Source organism: Oryctolagus cuniculus, chromosome 7, assembly GCF_964237555.1.
Source record: "Oryctolagus cuniculus chromosome 7, mOryCun1.1, whole genome shotgun sequence".
Lineage (NCBI taxonomy): Eukaryota > Metazoa > Chordata > Mammalia > Lagomorpha > Leporidae > Oryctolagus > Oryctolagus cuniculus.
In genome coordinates this window covers 55852697-55873172 of record NC_091438.1, presented here as the reverse complement: position 1 = coordinate 55873172, position 20476 = coordinate 55852697, and the positions used below count along the sequence as shown (strand labels likewise).

Sequence of the window (20476 nt, the reverse complement as noted above, 5' to 3'; positions counted from 1 at the left end):
TGAGTGAGATCCCAGTAGAAAGAACGGGCCATCAAAGGAGGAGGTACCTTTCTCCGAAGGGAGGAGAGAACTTCCACTTTCACTATGACCTTGTCGAAGTAAGATTGAAGTCGGCGAACTCAAAAGGCTTCCATAGCCTTGGCAACTCATGACTAGAGCCTAGGGAGATTATTAAAGCCTTAAACAAGAGTGTCAATTTGTTAAGTCAACAACAGGAGTCACTGTGCACTTACTCCTCATGTAGGATCTCTGTCCTTAATGTGTTGTTCAATGTGAATTAATGCTATAACTAGTACTGAAACAGTATTTTATACTTTATGTTCTGTGTGGGTGCAAACTGATGAAATCTTTACCTAATATATACTAAATTGATCTTCTGTATATAAAGATAATTGAAAATGAATCTTGATGTGAATGGGATGGGAGAGGGAGTGGGAGATGGGAGGGCTGCGGGTGGGAGGGAAGTTACAGGGGGAAAAGCCATTGTAATCCATAAACTGTACTTTGGAAATTTATATTTACTAAACAAAAGTTTTAAAAAATATAAAGAGATAAAGATATTAAAATGTTCCAAAAACAAGTTTAAAAAAACAAACCCAACTGGGGTTGTTCAAAGGAACAAAATCACACTAGAACCAGCAACAGTGATTTATTAAGACACTAGAAAAGGGTTTGTAGTTTAACCGGTTAAGCTGGCACCTACAATGCCAGCATCCCATATGGGCTCCGTTTGAGTCCCAGCTGGTCCATTTCCAATCCAGCTCCCTGATAAGGTGCCTGGGAAAGCAGAAGATGGCCCAAGTCCTTAGGCCCCTGTACCCACGTGAGACCCCGATGAAGCTCCTAGGTCCTGGCTCCTGGCTCCAGGTGAGCGTCAGCCCCAGCCACTGCAGCCATTTGGGGAGTCAAACAGCAGATGGAAGTGCGTGCTCTCTCTCCCTCCTCCCCTCTGCATAATTCTGCCTTTCAAATAAATCTTTAAAAAAAAAAAACTAGAAAATATAGCATATACCAAGATGGAGGCCCCTGTGGATGTGAAATTGAAGAAGTCTTTGATATAGCTTCAAGTCAAAGTCACTGACGCTCAACAGAAGGTAACTGGACAGATAACAGAATGAAAAAGTACCCACATCTCACAGATACACAATTACAAGTTTGCTAGATAAATGTATGAGGGTATATAAACAATTATTATTCATCAAATCAGTTGTTAGAGAAAGAGAAAACAGAAGAAAAATTAAAGAACTAGAATAGAAAAAAAAAATCCTACCTAGACAGTAAGCTGCATAAGATGGCAGGAGGTACACACTGGTTTTTTTGTTTGTTTTTTAAGATTTACTTTACTTATTTGAAAGGCAGAGTTACAGAAAAGGAAGGGATAGAGAACACACGCGCGCACGCGCATGCGAGAGAGATCTTCCTTTCATCAGAGAGGAAGGGGGAGGGGGGAGAGGGGAAAGGAGAGAGGAGAGAGGGAGATCCTCCTTTCATCCACTGGCTCACTCCCCAAATGGCTTCAAGAGCTGGGGCTGGTCCAGGAGCCTGGAACTCCATCAGGGTCTCCCACCTGGGTGGCAGAGGTCCATACACTTGGGCCATCTTCTGCTGCATCCCCAGCCTTATTACAGCAGGAAGCTGGATCAGAAATGGAGCAGCCAGTACCTGAACCAGCACTCACATGGGATGTCAGTGTCGCAGGAAGCAGCTTAAACCACTGTGCCATAACACTGGCCCCAGAGATACACAGTAGGAGCTTCTAGGGCAGGGGGTAGGGAATATCAGATCCACATGCCCAAAGGCCTGCAAAATCACTTGGTCTGACCTTGCCAAGGAAACCGCAGATGGGACTTGAAATTTAATAACTCTGTAGCCAACTAATTGTTTAAAAGTTAGTAATTTTCTAAAGTCCACAAATGATCTATAAATATCCAAATGGCCCTTGGAAGAAAAAAGGTTCCTCACCCCTGCTAGAGGATGTTCTCTTGAGACTTTTTTGGGGTAGGGGAGACATCTTCCCCTCTGCCCTGATGGACATTTTATTGATCAGCCTAGCAACCCCACATTTTCTATATCACCTTGAGTTCCTGATTTCAACCTTTTTTTTTTTTAAAGTAAAGACTATTCTCAGCCATCTTCTTTTGTTTCTAAGTTTATTGATTTTTATATACTTGAAAGGCTGAGCAACAGAGACAGATAGACAACTCCCACTTGTGTGGCAGGGATCCAAGTACATGAGCCATCATCTGCTGCCTCTCAGGCTGCATATTAGCAGGAAGCTGGATTGGAAGCAGAGGTGGGACTCAGTGGCCTAATCCAGTGCACCACAACATTTGCCCTCCACAAAATCCTGTTTTTTCTTTTTTATCTTAGTCTGCCTGCCATCCTTGCCTCAGATATTCCTGTCTTAGAGTGAATCATGAATTCCCTAGAGAGACAAGGAATACTGGAGTCAATAAGGACAGACAAGGAAGCTTTACCTCAAACTCCTATCAGGCATGCTGGTCAAACCAATAGAAGGTATCTGTCATTCTCCCTACCCCCAATCCCAAGACACTACAAAAGGAGCTTCAACATTCTGAGGAAAAAAAGATTTTAACCTAGAGCTTCATGTCCGGCCAAGTTATCACTTAAGTACAACAGCAGAGTAAAGAGACCTTCAAAAATGCAAAGACTGGGGTGCTAGCACTATGGTGCATCAGGTTAAGCCAAAGCCTGTAGCATCACCATCCCACATGGGCACTGGTTAAGAGTCCAGCTGCTCTACTTCCAATCCAGCCCCCTGCTAATGCACCTGAGAAAGCAGCAGAAAATGGTCCAGGTCCTCTGGCCACTGCCACTCACATGAGAGACCTGGAAGAAGCTTCCGACTTTGGCCTGACCCAGCTCTGGCCATTTCTGCCATCTGGAGAGTGAAACAACAGATGAAAAATTTCTCTTTCCTTCTATCTCCCTTTTCTAACTCTGCATTTCAAATAAATGAAATCTTAAAAAAAAATGCAAAGGCTGAGAAGTTTTGACTCTTCTTTAGGATATACAAATGAGAGAATAAAACAAATGGTGGGGGTGGCACTGTGGCATGGTGGGCTAGGTCTCCACCTGCAGTGCCAGCATCCCATATGTGCGCACTTCGTGTCCCAGTTGGACCTCTTCTGATCCAGCTTTTTGCTATGGCCTGGGAAGGCAGTAGAAGATAGCCCAAATATTTGGGCCGCTGAACCCACATGGGGAGACCCAGAAGAAGCTCCAGGTTTCAGATCAGCCCTGCTCTGGCTGTGGTGTCCATTTGGGGAGTGAACCAGCAGATGGAAGAACTTTTTGTCTCTCCCTCTGTCTGTAACTATATCTCTCAATAAATACAATCTTAAAAACAAACAAACAAATGGGGAAGACATGCTATCCCAGGATCTGTGTAAACTAATCAAAATCAAAACTCTCTTAATAAAAACAACCCCAAGGATTATATTTCCATAAGAAGGGTCCACAAGTAAATAATAGAGTTTTTTTTTTTTTTTGACAGGCAGAGTGGACAGTGAGAGAGAGAGACAGAGAGAAAGGTCTTCCTTTACCGTTGGTTCACCCTCCAATGGCTGCCACGGCTGGCGCGCTGCAGCCGGCGCACCGCGCTGACCCGATGGCAGGAGCCAGGTGCTTCTCCTAGTCTCCCATGGGGTGCAGGGCCCAAGCACTTGGGCCATCCTTCACTGTCTTCCTGGGCCACAGCAGAGAGCTGGACAGGAAGAGGGGAAACTGGGAAAGAATCCGGCACCCAACCAGGACCAGAACCCGGTGTGCTGGCGCCACTAGGTGGAGGATTAGCCTATTGAGCCGCAGCGCTGGCCAATAATAGAGAATTTTTAAAGTCAAATCTGTGGGCTGGCCTTGGGATGCCAGCATCCTGTACTGTAGTGCCTGGGATCGAGTCCTATCTTCCCATCTGATCCAGCTGTGCCTGGAGTCAGCCAATGATAGCTCAAAGTACAGGAGTCCCTGGCTCCTTTCTTCTGCCTGGCCCAGGCTGGCTGGTACCAGCATTTGGGAAATGAACCAGCAGACGGAAGATCTCTCTCCTGCTTTCTCTTTGTCACTCTGCTTTTCAAATAAGTAAATTAACAAATCCTTTTTATTTTAATCTGACCAACAGCATATAAATGAAGAGATTTGTCTCTGCCTGCCTGAGTTCAGAGTGAGGAAAAAAAATCTCTCATGACAAGTTTCAAATACACATCATATATTAGTGTAAACACTAATAAATCAACATCTGCCAGTCCTAAGAAATTACACACTAAAAGTAAGCTTTAGCAATTTTTATGTTGATGGCACCTGACAAAAGCAAATGCAAAATGGCCGGCGCCGCGGCTCACTAGGCTAATCCTCCGCCTAGCGGCGCCGGCACACCGGGTTCTAGTCCCGGTCGGGGCGCCGGATCCTGTCCCGGTTGCCCCTCTTCCAGGCCAGCCCTCTGCTGTGGCCAGGGAGTGCAGTGGAGGATGGCCCAGGTGCTTGGGCCCTGCACCCCATGGGAGACCAGGAAAAGCACCTGGCTCCTGCCATCGGATCAGCGCGGTGCGCCGTCTGCAGCGCGCCGGCCGCTGCGGCCATTGGAGGGTGAACCAACGGCAAAGGAAGATCTTTCTCTCTGTCTCTCTCTCTCACTGTCCACTCTGCCTGTCAAAAAAAAAAAAAAAGCAAATGCAAAATACCCTTTGGAGTCTTGTTCCATCAAACCTGGTCTGACGGCATTCACAGAAATGAAGCTCTGGTGAACACACTCACAATCTAAAACCACAAAACACAGGAGGACACTACCTACTAGAACCAAGACTAGGCACGTGCAAACAGTAAAATAAGAACTCGAGAACTTCTGATAATGGAGTCATCAAATATAAATACAAAATCAGTATACTCACAATATTTTTAAAATAAAACAGATATAGCTATACAGTTTAAGAAATCATTTCTTTTTTTTGGGGGGGGGGACAGGCAGAGTTAGACAGTGAGAGAAAGAAATCATTTCTATTAAAAACAAAAACACAGGGGCAGACATTTGGAGTAGCAGTTAAAATGCCATATGGGAAGCCCACATCCTGTACTAGAGTGCTTGGATTTGAGTCTACTCCTAACTCTAGTTTCCTGCTATTACCCTAAAAAGCAAAAGGTAATGGCTCAAGCAGTTGGGTCCTTGCCACTCACATGGGAGACCCAGATTAAGACTGGCTCCTGACTTAGGTCTGGTTCCACTCTAGCTGTTGTATGCATTTGGAGAGTGAACCAGAAGATGGGACATCAGTCTGTCTCCCTCCCTCTGCTTTCACCTAAATAAGTAAAAATTTAAAAATACATCTAAGTAAATAGGAGTAACTCAAGTGGTGTGCAAGACCATCCCAGAACCACCAAAATATTCAAAAACAGAAGATTTAAGCCTATGTAAAGGCATATTATGTTTATGAATAAGCAGACACCATAATATAAAATTATTTTCTATATACTTAATCTATGCATTCAACTATAATTAAAGATATACAACCCATATAAATTAATCTATATACTTAAAGATACTTTTAAAATTGACAAGTTTTCTAAATCAACTTCCACAAAATGATTCTAGGTATAAAAGAACACAAGGTCAAGCTCATGGGCAAGCATTGTAGCATAATAGGTTAAACTCCATTTGCAATGTCCACATCCCACATTAGAGTGCTGGCTATAGTCCCAACTACTCCACTTTTTTTGTTTAAAGATTTATTTATTTATTTGAAAGTCAGAGTTACACAGAGAGAGAAGGAGAGGCAGAGAGAGAGGGAGAGAGGGAGGGAGGGAGGGAGGGAGGGAGGTCGGTCTTCCATGCACTTGTTCACTCCCTAGATGGCCGTAAAGGCCAGAGCTTCATCGATCCGAAGTCAGGAGCCAGAAGCCTCTTCCAGGTCTCGCATGCAGGTGCAGGGGCCCAAGGATTTGGGTCATCTTCTACTGCTTTCCCAGGCCATAGCAGAGAGTTAGATCGGAAGTGGAGCAGCAGGGACTTGAACTGGTGCCCATATGGGATGCCAGCACTGCAGGCAGTGGCTTTACCTGCTACGCCACAGCACCAGCCCACTACTCCACTTCTGATCCAGCTTCCTGCTAATGCACCTGGGAGCCAGCAGATGATGATGGCCCAAGTACTTAGATCCCTGACACCAGGGCCAGTGCTGTGGCACAGGTTAATTCTCTGCCTGCAGCGTCTGCATCCCATACGGGCATAGGTTCTAGTCCCGGCTGCTCCTCTTCCAATCCAGGTCTCCGCAATGGCCTGGGAAAACAGTGGAAGATGGCCTAAGTGCTTGGGCCCCTGCACCCATGTGGGAGACCTGGAGGAGGATCCTGGCTCCTGATCAGCAAAGCTCCAGGTGTTGTGGCCATCTGGGGAGTAAACCAGCAGATGGAAGACCTCTCTCTCTACCTCTGCTTTTCTGTAGCTCTGCCTTTCAAATAAATACATTTGAAAGGAAAGAAAGAAAGGAAGGAAAGAAAGAGGAGAGGAGAGGAGAGGAGAGGGGAGGGAAGGAAACATGCACAAGTAATTCACGAAGGAAAATACAAAACCACGTAAAATAGCATTCAAAAAGAATTGTTCATTAGTATCATACAATGCATGATATTTACAACACTGGGTCATAGGCTTCAAATATTTCTCTAGAAATGATACATTTGGGGCCGGTGCTGTGGCACAGTAGGCTGAGACTCTGCCTGCAGCACCAGCATCCCATATGGGTCTGGTTTGTGTCCCAACTGCTCCTATTCCAATCCACCTCTCTGCTAATGGCCCCGCTGCTAATGGTCTCCCATGCTGAAACCCAAAAGAAGCTCCTGGCTTTGGATTAGCCCAGCTCCAGCCATTGTGGCCATTTGGGGAGTGAATTACAGACAGAAAACTTCTCTCTGTCTCTCCCTCTCTAATTCTGTCTCTCATAAATAAAAAGTCTTTTTAAAAAAAGATACATTTACATTTGCTCATCCTTGTTTTCTCACTTTCCCTTAGATCCAATGGCGAGGCACAGGGTAGCAGTTTGTAGACACAGAAGAGACTGAGAAGTTAACTTATCCATCACCCTGAGCCCAATCTCTGAATTCCATCTCAGTAAACTCCAGTGATGGGACTCAGTTGTAAACACGAAATACTCAGCAGATCTACAGTACACTATTTACAAAAACTCAAATTCAGTTAATACATACTTTCTTCATTTTAACACTCTTTTGGAAGCAGGCTCTTTATGCATCACGATGGCTATCTCAAGTGAATATACCCACTATGATGAGTATCTCAAAATGAAGGACTCGGGCCAGCGCCGTGGCCCAGTGGTTAAAGCCCACTGCAGCGCCAGCATCCCAGTTGAATCCTGCCTGCCCCACTTCCGATCCAGCTCTCTGCAATGGCCTGGGAAAGCAGTAGAAGATGGTCCAAGTCCTTGGGCCCCTGCACCCATGTGGGAGACCCGGAAGTTCCTGGCTCCTGGCTTCAGATAGGGCAGAGCTCTGGCCATTGCAGCCACCCGGGGAGTGACCCAACAGATGGAAGACCTTTCTCTTGGCCTCTGTCTCTGTAACTCTGCCTTTCAAATAAATAAAACAAAAATGAAGGACTATAAATGTGTAACTCTGCAACCTCCTTCTAGTCTAAAGCCTCAAAATTTTGGTCTCACTGGTGCTCTTACACTTTTTTTAATTTACTTAAGATTTATGTTTATCTGAAAAGCAGAGTTTTAAAGAGAGGTAGTCACAGGGCCAGCGCCGTGGCTCACTAGGCTAATCCTCCGCCTTGCGGCGCCAGCACACCGGGTTCTAGTCCCGGTCGGGGCGCCGGATTCTGTCCCGGTTGCCCCTCTTCCAGGCCAGCTCTCTGCTGTGGCCAGGGAGTGCAGTGGAAGATGGCCCAAGTACTTGGGCCCTGCACCCCATGGGAGACCAGGAGAAGCACCTGGCTCCTGCCATCGGATCAGCCGGCCACGGCAGCCATTGGAGGGTGAACCAACGGCAAAGGAAGACCTCTCTCTCTCTCTCACTGTCCACTCTGCCTGTCAAAAAAAAAAAAAAAAAGAGAGAGAGAGAGAGGTAGTCACAGAAAGATCCTCCATCTGCTGGTTCATTCCTCAAATGGTCCCAACAGCTAGAACTGAGCCAGGCCAAAGCCAGGAACCTGGAACTCCAATGGGATCTTCTACAATGGGTGGCAGGGGTCCAAGCACTTGGGCTATCTTCTTCTGCTTTCCCAGACAAAATAACAGGGAGCTGGATTGAAAGTAGAGCAGCAGGGACTTGAACTTGCACTCCTATGGCACACAGGTCTCCCACGCGGGGTACAGGGGCCCAAGCACTAGGGCTATCCTCCACTGCTTTCCCAGGCCACAGCAGAGTGCTAGATCAGAAGTGGAGCAGCCAGGACTTGAACTGGCACCCATATGGTATGCTGGCACTGCAAGCGGTGGCTTTACCCACTAAGCCACAGCACCGACCCCTACATTCTTTTATTTATTTTTTTAAAGATCTATTTATTTTACTTAAAAGTCAGAGTTGCCCAGAGAAAGGAGAGGCAGAGAGAGAGAGTCTTCCATCTGCTGGTTCACTCCCCAGTTAGCTGCAATGGCCGGAGCTGTGCCAATCTGAAGCCAGGAGCCTGGAGCTTCCTCTGGGTCTCCCATGTGAGTGCAGGGGCCCAAGGACTTGGGCCATCCTCTGCTGCTTTCCCAGGCCATAGCAGAGAGCTGGACAGGAAGTGGACCAGCCGGGTCTCGAACTGGCGCCCAGATGGGATGCTGGCACTTCAGGCCAAGGTGTTAACCCGCTGCGCCACAGTGCCAGCCCCTACATTCTTAATTATTGAAGATTTCAAGAGCTTTTGTTTAGATGGGGTATGGGCATCAATATGTATTGTATTAGAAATATAAAAATGAGAATTCAAAGATATTTACTAATACATTGGAAAATAAGCCCATTTCATGTTTAAATAATACTTTTGTAAGAAATTACTAATTATTTTTGTTTTGGAAAATAAAATCAAGAGTGGCATTGTTCTATATTTTCTAAATCCGTCTGATTATTCTTTGATACAACAAAAACTTAAAATATGCATTTCTCAAATATCATTTGTAATGTGGAATCTCAAACCTCATCAATGAAATTTTACTACTCTAACATTAAAATCTATTTATTACTCTATTTTGTACCTTAATTAAATCTTTTTCCCTATGCATAATTTTGTAACGCAGGCACTGGGCCTTTGAATAACATTAGTCATGCAGTTCTTCTAAATGCTGACATTTCATTACACAATATCAAAAAAAAAATCACATGTTCATTAATATTGCTACCAATTTCATCAAAAGGGGGGGTCTTTAAATATTGAGAAACTGTCAAGCTTCTGGCAGTAGATACAAGTTTTCCAAAACTCTAGTCTTCATTTAATACTGAATTTTCATCATCGGCAATATATAATATCAGTTGTTTTCCATGAAGTGACAGGCTCAATTCATTCGTTTTTAAGAAAATGGCTGCCAAATATCCATGCCTAAAAATCAGTTTGTCAATCATTCCTTCAAGTAAAAATTATTTTCCATGAAAAATATTGATTCAGTGTGGAACTCAAACAACTGCATAAGTACTTTTCTTCTTGCACTTCAGTCAGCATAAGAGGCATTTATTTTTATATTTCCCATTTCAACACACAGAACATTAAGGATAAAAATTCAATTAAAAAGTTTTTTAATGCTTACTTAAAATATTAAGTAAAGATGGCATTTAAATTTTTTTTTACATCTTATATTTTTGTACATATACTTGGGGCCAGCCAATTTTTAACATTTACTTATCATTTATTTGAAAGCACAGTTACAAAGAGGGAGAGAGAGTGAGACAGAGGGAGAGCTGGATTGGAAGTGGAACAGCCAGGACTCAAACCAGCACTCATATGTGAAACCAGTGTTGCAGGCGATAGTTTAACCCACTACTCCACAAACTGGAACACTGGCCCCTGTATTTTTTTAATTACTAGTTGAAATGTTCTAAGCATCTGGCAGTAAAAATTCAACAGCTTTTAATTATTTATTTTCATCTACTTGAAAAGTAGAGTGGTGTAAAAAGTTAAGCGGCAGCTTTCAACGCCAGCATCTCATATCTGAGTGTCAATTCAAGACCCAGCTGTTCCACTTCTGGTCCAGCTCCTTACTAACGTCTCTAGGAAGACAGTATACCCAAATACTTGGTCCCTTGCCACCCATGTGGGAGACTTGGATTGAGTCCTGAGCTGGCCTGATTGAATTCAGCCTGGGCCAGATCTGGCTATTGCAGCCATTTGTAGAACAGCCCAGACCTGGCTGTTGTGGCCATTTGTGGAATGAGCGAGCAACAGGAAAATTTCTATCTGCCTCTCCCTCTCTGGTGCTCTGCCTTTCAAATAAACAACATCTTTAAAAATAAAGAGAGGTATCTTCCATTCACTGGATTGGAAAAGAATAACCAAGACTCTAACCAGCACTCCGATATGGGATCCGGGAGTTCCAGGTGGCAGCTTAACCCACAGCAGCACCACAACACTCACAGCAAGATTCAATAAAATTTAGTATGGCTTGAACCAGTTTAACCCATCACTGCCTCTGCCCCATCAATAGAAATGTCAGAACAGTGAATAAGACAAATAATGAACTAATCTAACTGTGAAACAGTTTTAACTGTGTGGCCCCCTGAAATAATCTCAGGACACCAGCACCACTACATTCTCTGGACCATAAGTGAAAATCACTGCTCTAGGATATTCTCCCTTAGAGGCCAATAAGTATAAATAAGGAAACAGAAGGCAATTAGGTGCTCCTAGAATTTTTTATACAAATATTAGGCATGATTAAGACTTAGGGTTTAAAGATTAGCTTATACGTATTTTTTTTTTTAAGTTTATTTTTTAAAAGACACAGAGACTGACAAAGATCTTCCATCTGCTGGTTCAATGCCCAAATGACCACAACAGCCAGGCTTGGCTAGTTTGATGCCAGGAACCCAGAATTTGATCCAGGTCTCCCATGTGGGTGGTGGGGACCTAAGTACTTGAGCCATCACTTGCTGCATCTCAGATTGAACACCAGCAGGAAGCTGGAATCAGAACAATGTCCCAGGTATTCCCAATATGGGACATGTATAGCATCTGAACTGCTATAAACACCCACCCCAGTCTACAAGTTTTCACATCCTAAGTTGTAGGTAGTTGGAGAGGTCTGGAATTCAAATGACTTCCAGATCAGGTATGCTTATACACCAGCAAATTTCAGAAAATACCAACAATTTACACTCCTGCCTTTTGTATTTATTATCAGACAGAGGCAGTCACAAAGTCAATGGGGGACAACTGGAAGATGATTGAGACTACAATTCATAATTTGCAATAAATAACTCATTTAAATCCTCACAGTAACACAATGAGGTAAGTATAATTACTACTCCTAATTTATGGATGCTAAATAACTTAATCATGGTAATTCAAGTAGTAAATGGTAGAGCTCAAAAATGAATTCAGGGAGCCAGCGCTGTGGCGTAGCGGGTAAAACCGCCACCTGCAGTGCCAGCATCCCATATGGGTGCTAGTTCAAGTCCAGGTTCCTCAATTTCCAATCCAGCTCTCTGCTATGGCCTGGGAAAGCAGTAGAAGATGGCCCAAGTCCTTGGGCCCCTGCATCCATGTGGGAGACCTGGAAGAAGCTCCTGGCCTCCGTTCGGCGCAGCTCTGGCTATTACGGCTATCTAGAGAGTGAACCAGCACATAGAAGACTCTTCTCTCTCTTTGTAATCTGCCTTTCAAATAAATAAATCAATCTTTAAAAAAAATTGAATTCAGAGAGTCAGCATTGTGGTACAGCAGGTTAAGCTGCCACATACAGCACCACATCCCATATTAGACTACTGGCTGGAGTCCCAGCTGCTTCACTTCCAATCTGGCTTCCTGCTAATGTGCTTAGAAAAGCAGAAGATGGCCCAAGTACTTGGACCCCTCCCACCCATGTGGGAGACCAGGATGGAGTTCCTGGCTTCTGGCTTCTTCCTGGCTCAAAGCTGACTGTTGCGGCCATTTGCGGGGGGTTCAGGGCTGGGCCAAGCCGAAGCCAGGATCTAGGAGCTTCATCTGGGTCACCCATGTGGGTGCAGGGGCCCAAGTACTTGAGCCATCCTCTTCTGCTTTTCCAGCCACTAACAGGGAGCTGGATCAGAAGTGGAGTAGCCAAGACTTAAACTGGTGCCCATACGGGGTGCCAGCACTGCAGGCAGAGGCTTAACTTTATACACCACACTGCCGGGCCCCCTTGGTTTCTGATTCCAATTTCCTGCTAATGCGTATGCCAGGAGTCAGCAGGTGATAGCTGAAGTACTTGGGTCCCTGCCACTTACACTGGAGACTCAAACCAAGTTCTAGGTTCCAACCTTTGGCCTTGCCTAACCCTGACTGTTATAGGCATTTGGGTAGTGACCCAGTGAACAGAAAACCTTTGTCTGTCTTTCACATAAAATTAAAACAAATAAGCTGGCGCTGTGGCTTAATAGGCTAATCCTCCGCCTTGTGGCATCAGCACACCGGGTTCTAGTCCCGGTCGGGGCGCCGGATTCTGTCCCGGCTGCCCCTCTTCCAGGCCAGCTCTCTGCTGTGGCCCAGGAGTGCAGTGGAGGATGGCCCAAGTGCTTGGGCCCTGCACCCCATGGGAGACCAGGAGAAGCACCTGGCTCCTGCCTTCGGATCAGCGTGGTGCGCCGGCTGCAGTGTGCCAGCCATGGCAGCCATTGGAGGGTGAACCAACAGCAAAAGGAAGACCTTTCTCTCTGTCTCTCTCTCTCACTGTCCACTCTGCCTGTCAAAAAAAATTATATATATATATATACATATATACACAATTTAAAAAAGGATAATCCAAGTGTATTTCTGTGAAATACATTAGAGAAAGTAAGTTCCCACATAAGTCACACAGAGGCTGAAACAGCCATACTGTGTATGCACAAGGATACATACAGAGTTGTACATACACAACAAAGGGTATCTATGCAATAAATTGTTGAGGGGGTGGGTGTTGGGACACCCACATCTGATATTAGAGTGCCAGTTTGAGTCCTGGCACCTCTACTTTCAATCCAGATTCTTGCTAATGTGCACCTTGGAAGGCAGCAGATGATGGCTCAAATGCTTGGGCACCCCTGCCAGCCATATGGGAGAGCCAGATGGAGCTCCTAGTTCCTGGCTTTGGCCTGGCTATTGCAGGAATGGGGGGAGGGGGAGGAAGGACAGCAGATGGAAGATGGCTCTCTAGCTCTCCAAGCAGATGAAAATAAATATTAAGCTGACTGAAAAATCAAAGCATTTTGGTGCAAAAATACTTTGAAATCCATACAATATTTTTTTCATAATACACATTTTCCAGTAATCTTTTGAAGACTTCTTGGATGTATGGATTTAAAAAATTTTTGCAGGAACATAAATGCATCCTTTAATTTCATTTTCCACAAACTTTCTAAAGTACCCTCATATTATGAGGGTAAGAACTTCCATGGGCTCAAAAGAGAACTCCCCCAAGTGACCCACCACAGTCTGTGATGAAGACAGAAACACTATGAAGAGATACTCTTCAAATCATGATTGTTTCCATCAGACTTTTCACAGTAACTTGAAGAATTCAGAAACAGAATCATCTTTCCATATTGATTCTTCCATCAGTCCCCACAAACTACAAATATTTTAAATGGAAGCAGATGTAAAAAGTTACGTTTTGTCAAAGACAACAGAATCCCAAAATCTTATAGAACATTAACTCAGCCTCTTCATATTGCAGATCTATGGAGGTGGCTCCCTAGGTGCCCTGCCCCATGGTTACCCAGCTAATTACTAGAAGAACCCAATGCAACTTACTCTCAATTCAGTTCTTCAGCCACATCACGGCTGAAGCTATGTCCCATTACAAAAGTCTCAGCTCCTTCAAGAGTTTGACAGTTTGTTCAGAAGCATCAATATAAATTTGTATTTTTACTGATACATTATCGACTCATACACAGTCACCACTGACAGCATCATGGCTTAACCTGAAAAGACATCAAATTTTTATTTTGGGGCTGGCACTGTGGTGCAATAGGTAAACCTTGCACCTGCAGTGCCACCATTCCATATGGGTGCCAATTCAAGTCCCAGCTGTCCCACTTCCAATCCAGATCCCTGCTAATGGCCTGGGAAAGCAGTGGAACATGGTCCAAGTACTTAAGCCCCTACACCCATGTGGGAGACCCGGAAGAAGTCCTGGCTTCAGTCGACACAGCCAGCCCTGGTTGTTGCAGCCATTTGCGGAGTGAACCAGCAGACAGAAGATTAATCTGTCTTTCCCTCTCTCTCTAACTCTGCCTCTCAAATAAATAATCTTTATTTATTTATTTATTTTATTTTTTTTTTACTTTTAACAATCTGAAATGCAGAAAGAGAGAAAGACAATGCCATCCCCATCCACTGGTTCACTCTACAAATGCCTGCAATGGCTGGGGCTGGACCAGATTGAAGTCAGAGGCCAAGAACTCCATCCAGGTCTCCATGTGGGCAACAGAAGTCCAAGTACTTGGCCCACCTTCTGCTGTTTCCCCAGAAACATTAGCAGGAAAAACTGGACTGGATGCAAAGAAGCCAAGATTTGAAAACAGAATCCCAGCATCACAAGCAGCAGTTTAACCCACTGCACCATAATGTCAGCTGCCAATTTTCGTTTTGTTTTGTTAATCACAAAAGCACTTTTAAAAGCTCACTACTGGATCTGTCCTTGTGGCATACCAGGTTATGCCATTGCCTACAACACCAGCATCACTTATGGACGCCAGTTCAAGTCCCTTCTGCTCTACTTCAGATCTAGCTCCCTGCTAATTAATGCACCTGGGAAAGCAGCACAAGATGGCCCAAGTCCTGGGGCCTCTGCACCCACCTGGGAGACTGGCTCTGGCCTGGCCCTGCCCTGGCCGTTGCAGCCATGTGGGGAGTGAACCAACAGATCACAGATCTCTGCCTCTCCCTCTAATTCTTTCCAATAAACAAATCTTTTTTAAAAAAAATTCACTATTGAGATATAACAAATATTAATTAGTATATTTTGATTTTCCCACTGCTCCAATAGAATACAGATCACACTGTCTCTTCAAAATATTTAAATTTACGTTTCTCAAAGTGTGGTGGGTGCCACCTCCATCAGAACCACATGGGAAACTTGTTAAAATTGCAGACACATGCAGTCATCCCCAAATCTACTGAATCAGTCTCTGAAGAAACTTCCAAATTAGCATGTTAATCAGTTCTCTAGGTGATTCTTACTCATTCAAAAGCTATTTATTGAACAATCATTCCACATTCTAGTGGGAAATATGAGATGAGCAAGTAAACAAAAATAGACATTTTGATTTTAGTTGAGCTTTAAAATAAAAAAAGTTATCACAGAGTGACCTGGAGGACTACTTTAAAATAAGCAGTCAAGGCCGGCACCGTGGCTCAATAGGCTAATCCTCCGCCTACGGCACCGGCACCCCGGGTTCTAGTCCCGGTCAAGGCCCCAGATTCTATCCCGGATGCTCCTCTTCCAGACCAGCTCTCTGCTGTGGCCTGGGAGTGCAGTGGAGGATGGCCCAAGTCCTTGGGCCCTGCACCCACATGGGAGACCACGAGAAGCACCCAGCTCCTGGCTTCAGATCAGCGCAGTGCGCCAGCCGCAGCGGCCATTGCGGGGTGAACCAACGGCAAAGGAAGACCTTTCTCTGTCTCTCTCTCTCTCACTGTCCACTCTGCCTGTCCAAAAAAAAAAAAAAAAAAAAAAAAAAAAGGCAGTCAAAATAAAGCTTTTCTGGGGCCGGTGCTGTGGTGTAGCGGGTATCCCATATGGGTACCGATTCCCGATTCGAGTCCCAGCTGCTCCTCTTCCTATCCAGCTCTCTGCTACAGCTTAGGAAAGCATTGGAAGATGGCCTAAATTCTTGAGCCCCTGCACTCACATGGGAGACCAAGAAGAAGCTCCGGGCTCCTGGCTTCTGATTGGCCTAGAGGCCATTTGGGGAGTGAACCAGAGGATGGAAGATCTCTTTCTGAACCTTTCTCTCTGCCTCTGTCTCTCTGTAGCTCTGCCTTTCAAACAAATAAATAACTCTTTAAAAACAAAATAAAAACAAAGCTTTTCTGAGACAATGTTTGAAATGAGGAGCCCTTCACTAAGGAACAGTGGTTCAACTGAAGTGGACATCAGAATCACCTGGAGGACTTATGAAACCATCACTGGTCCAAAGATCTGAGAATCTGCATTCCTAACAAGGTCACAGATGATACCGATGCTTCTGGTCCAAGAACGCCCTTGTGTGAACCTCCAGAGGGGTCAGCCACAGTGTGTTAGGAGAGACAGAAAAACACCATGTAGAAAAAACAGTACCATACTCATCACTGATTCAGAGCCACCAGAGAAATAGTGAATTAATCCACCAGCTTTGGTTCTTCAGATCACAGATTATTATTCAATAATACCTTCAATAATGCATTTTTGAAGCATTTCACAGTTACAAACAAAGCATTTTCACATTCATTTTTAATTTGACTTAGTAAGTGATTGTGAATAACTACTAGCTACATCTGAGAGACAAAGTTAGGGAAACAGTATGAGCCTCTGTTAAACAATTAGGTGGCAAAACTACGACCACTAACTCCATCCAACCCAGAGTTCTTTCCACAGAGCTTGCTCTCCTTTTTTCAAGAGCAAAGCAAAGGATACACACAGGAGTTCATACTGACAAATTATTTTCTAGACTTCCTACCTAAAAACATGGTAGTTTCCAGATTGTTTTAGATACTGGCTAGAAATCAACATCACTTAAGAACAACAGTATTTAGTCCTTTCCACTTACTTCTTCTCCCAGCTCAAAAACAAAGGTGGAGAAATGAAGAGAACGTATGGGACTATATTCTCTCATACATAAATTTCAGAAAGCCAATTTCATAACCTCAGTTCCTCAACCAACACAATTTGCATCTTGAGTTCCCTCTAAATTGCTCACCTAATCCAGGTTCCCACAAGGACACTGAATCCCACGTGTCTTATTATGCTCATGGGACCACGACCAGCTATCCTCTCTACACCTATTACCACTTAGTGTCTCCTCCATTAAACACAGATCTTTTTTCTTAACATTCTTATCTGCATGTCCCAATAACAGCTCAAACCCAGAAGTGAAGGTATTATATCCTCTCTCCACTACAGACACCTGCTTCTGTGCCTGAATTCTTTGCTTGCACTAACAGCACTGTCAGCAAACAAGAAACCTAGAACTCGGTCTACACACCAATCTCAGTTAGCCCCTCCATCTCCATTACTAACAATAAACTAGCAGCCATTTCACTAGTAACTACTGTATATGAGTCACTTTACATATCTTATTTCACTTCATTTTCTCAATAATCCCATGAGCAATATACTTTTTGTCCCTGTTCACAAATGAGAAAACTGAGGTGAAGAAAAGTTAATCTGTCCAAGTTCTAAGTAGAAAGTGGCGAAGAAGACACCTGAACTCATTTTGATGTCTCCCTGACATCAAAATGCTTCCTTCTGTAATGCCTGGCATCAGACCTCTCCTACCCAATCCAAATGACAATTTCCAATCTAGGTTGCTGCCAAGGTTCCCCTAACTGGCCTCCCTGCATTCTTTCATCTCTCAACGACTTCAGGTGATCTTTGTAGATCACAAATCTGACTTTACCCTTTGGATAGAGAAGTCCTTTGGGAACGCCTTGTACAGGAGACACTGCACAGGACACATCCCAACCCCTCAGTACTGTGCCAAATTTGCATACCTGCTTAGAAACTTCACTTCTGTCACATGTTTACAACAAAGTCCACCACGTTATTGTGATATTCGTGTGATTCAATGAAGAAACTTTCAAGTGCTCAATAATGAACTGTTATTCCAGAATCCCACCACTGCTGGAGTACTACATAAAAGACATAGTACATAAAAGACCTTACCAAGAAAAATTCCCAAATACTGTATTCTGAAGTCCAAAACACATCTTGTCCCAAGAGTTGCTGGAAAAGGATGTGGAACTCCTTATCCACGCAGCTGATCAATGCAATCTACTGTCCACCAGAGGTCTTGCACAAGGTGGACGCACCTTGTACCCTCGATCCCCTCCACCCAGTGAGGCAGGCAATCACCCTTCAGGAAACCTGCTCCAGGCCTTCCTTTCCTGGGAAGTTTCCCTGACTTTCCCTCCATTTCGCCACAGCCATGATAGTGAGCGCCCACCTCCACTGCTGCAGGCTACAGTTTCCCCTGTTAAGACTGGGAAGGGGGTCCTAAGCCAGCATCACATCCAGTCCCAGCAGCACCCAGAACGCTAGGGGTTCCTTAATGTACAATGAACTGAAACAAATGCATGCCCAGCTCTATCTGACCCTCAATCTCAGTCCAAGTTCATTTCTGCTCATCCCCAAACCTTACTCTTGTCCCTAACCATGCAGGTCCCTCACTGCTATTCTCATCTCCTGAGATGCTCCTTCCCAATGCCATCTTAAAATTCTTTTCCATCAAGAGCCTTCTCTTGGCTCCAAGTTTCCCAACGTCTTTTAGCCGCTTGCATTTAAACCGCAGTCCTCTTTGCTCCAAACCGGGCAACGGGCCACGTCCCCTCCCTCCAGTGCAATCCATCCTCACAGCCCTCCTCTCTTTACCTACTCCACCACCACCACCACCTCTCCCGGGCCGGGCGCCCGTCCACCCTGAACGCTGGCTCTGCTGTCCGGGTCCAGCTTGCACATCCCAAACCTCCTTCGCTGTGTCCCCTCCCCCCAACCCCGTCTCACAGCCGGCTCCCTCCCTTCATCCCCCTCCTTATCTCTCGCGGTCCAGCTTCTCTGGAAACTGTCCCAGGGGCCGTGTCTTTCACTTCGCCCACCCCTCAGGATCGCGCAGGTCCGGGCAGCCCCGAGCCCCAGCACTTCGGTCCCCAGATCCTCCTGGGCTCCGCAAATGCCCCGCGGCCCAGACGTCGGGCCGGGCCTCCGGCTCACCTTGCTGGATGTCGCCGTTGCTGCCCCCCGGGATGGGCACGCTGAGCTGGCGCTCCGGCTCCGGCAGGCAGCGCAGGCAGAAGGAGTGAAGACAGGGCAGCAGCTTGGGCTCCGCCTCACGCCGGCTCTGCAGGCTCTGCTGACACACGGCGCAGGTGTCCAGAAGCGAGGCTGGCGGTCCAAGAGGCGGCCCCGCCGAGGGACCCGGAGCAGGGGCTGAGGCTGGAGCTGGGGCCGGCGTCGATACGGTCCCCCCGGGAGCTCCAGAGCCCACTGAGGCTGCAGGAGCCGAGGCAGCCTGAGCCGAGCCCGAGGAGGCCGCGGCCACCCCCCCGTCGTCGGGCCCGGCCGCGCCGCCCTCCGCGCCGGCCCTGCTGCCTTCCTCCTCCTCCTCCTCCACCAGCACCGCGGCGAGAGGCGGCTCCGCCTCCTGCGCCGCGGGCCCGGCGGCCCCGGCAGTTACCGGCGCGCTGCCGCTGCCCCCGCCGCCGCTCTCAGCCTCGCCGCCGCCTTTGTTTTCCGCCATGTTTTCCTCTTTGAACCCGCCGGACCGCCCCGCGCCGCCCGCCGCCCGCGTCGCCGCCGCCGCCGCCCCCAGCCCCAGCCGCAGCGAGAACGGCCGCCGAGAGCGAGCAGGCGAGCGAACCAACGAGAGCGCGCGCGCACGCGGCGCCCCCGCCCTCGCGTCGCGCGGCTGAAGAGGGCGGGCGCGGCGCGCGCACGTACGCACGGACGTCCTCTGGAGGGAGGCGGGAACTCGGGGCGCGGGCGCGGGCGCGGAGTCGTCCGCGACGCTCGTCCAGACGTCTGGGGCTGGGGCGTTGCGTCAGTGCCGCGGACCTTTAGCGCAACAGGCGCTAGCCTTTAAAAGCCAGAGGCCGTGGCAACCTGTCGGCCTTTGGCGGATCGTGCTGCTGAGTTTGGCCTCAGCTGTGGTGCGGAACGAGGGGCGGACTAAGCTGGACGGGTCGGAGGCCGCGGCTGTGGCTGCCCCAGCGAGCGTCTCCTCCGAAGCTTCTGCAGCGTGATCGGACGCCAGGGCCTCGCGGTTCTTGGTGCTGTGCGAGGCACCTTCTGCTGTTTGTGGCTCAGGGGAGCAGTAAGCCGAGTCTTTGGTTTTTTTAACCGGAGGTCTACCAGAAATAGGCTGAAAAGACCCGGTGAGGAAGAGACTCACTGTGCGGCTAATTTCCACTACTTAGTGTGATTCCGGGACGTTGCTACGTAGCCGAAAACCGGTCACCTCAGGAGCTTTTTGAAAAGCCACACCTCAGCCCAGAGTCCGGAAGTGGGGCAGAGGGCTGATTCTGATGCGCCTCAGGTTGCGGAGCCAAGATCTCACCTCCAGTGTGGTGGCCTCTGAGAGTCCCACTTAGTGTCCTGGGTGAGCCCGGTGACAAATGCCCTCCAGG

General features: G+C 46.7%; 1 protein-coding gene across 2 annotated transcripts in view; it reads right to left on the bottom strand.

The window, feature by feature from the left end:
• Positions 1–19705, bottom strand: part of TRIM33 (tripartite motif containing 33) — a 149792-nt gene extending 130087 nt beyond the window's left edge. For both annotated transcript variants that reach the window (XM_017345956.3, XM_017345957.3), the window contains exon 1: positions 19065–19705. In XM_017345956.3, the coding sequence (XP_017201445.2) occupies positions 19065–19590 (526 nt within the window). In that variant the 5' untranslated portion in view covers positions 19591–19705. The remainder of the gene's footprint in view (positions 1–19064) is intronic.
• Positions 19706–20476: the final 771 nt, after the last annotated feature.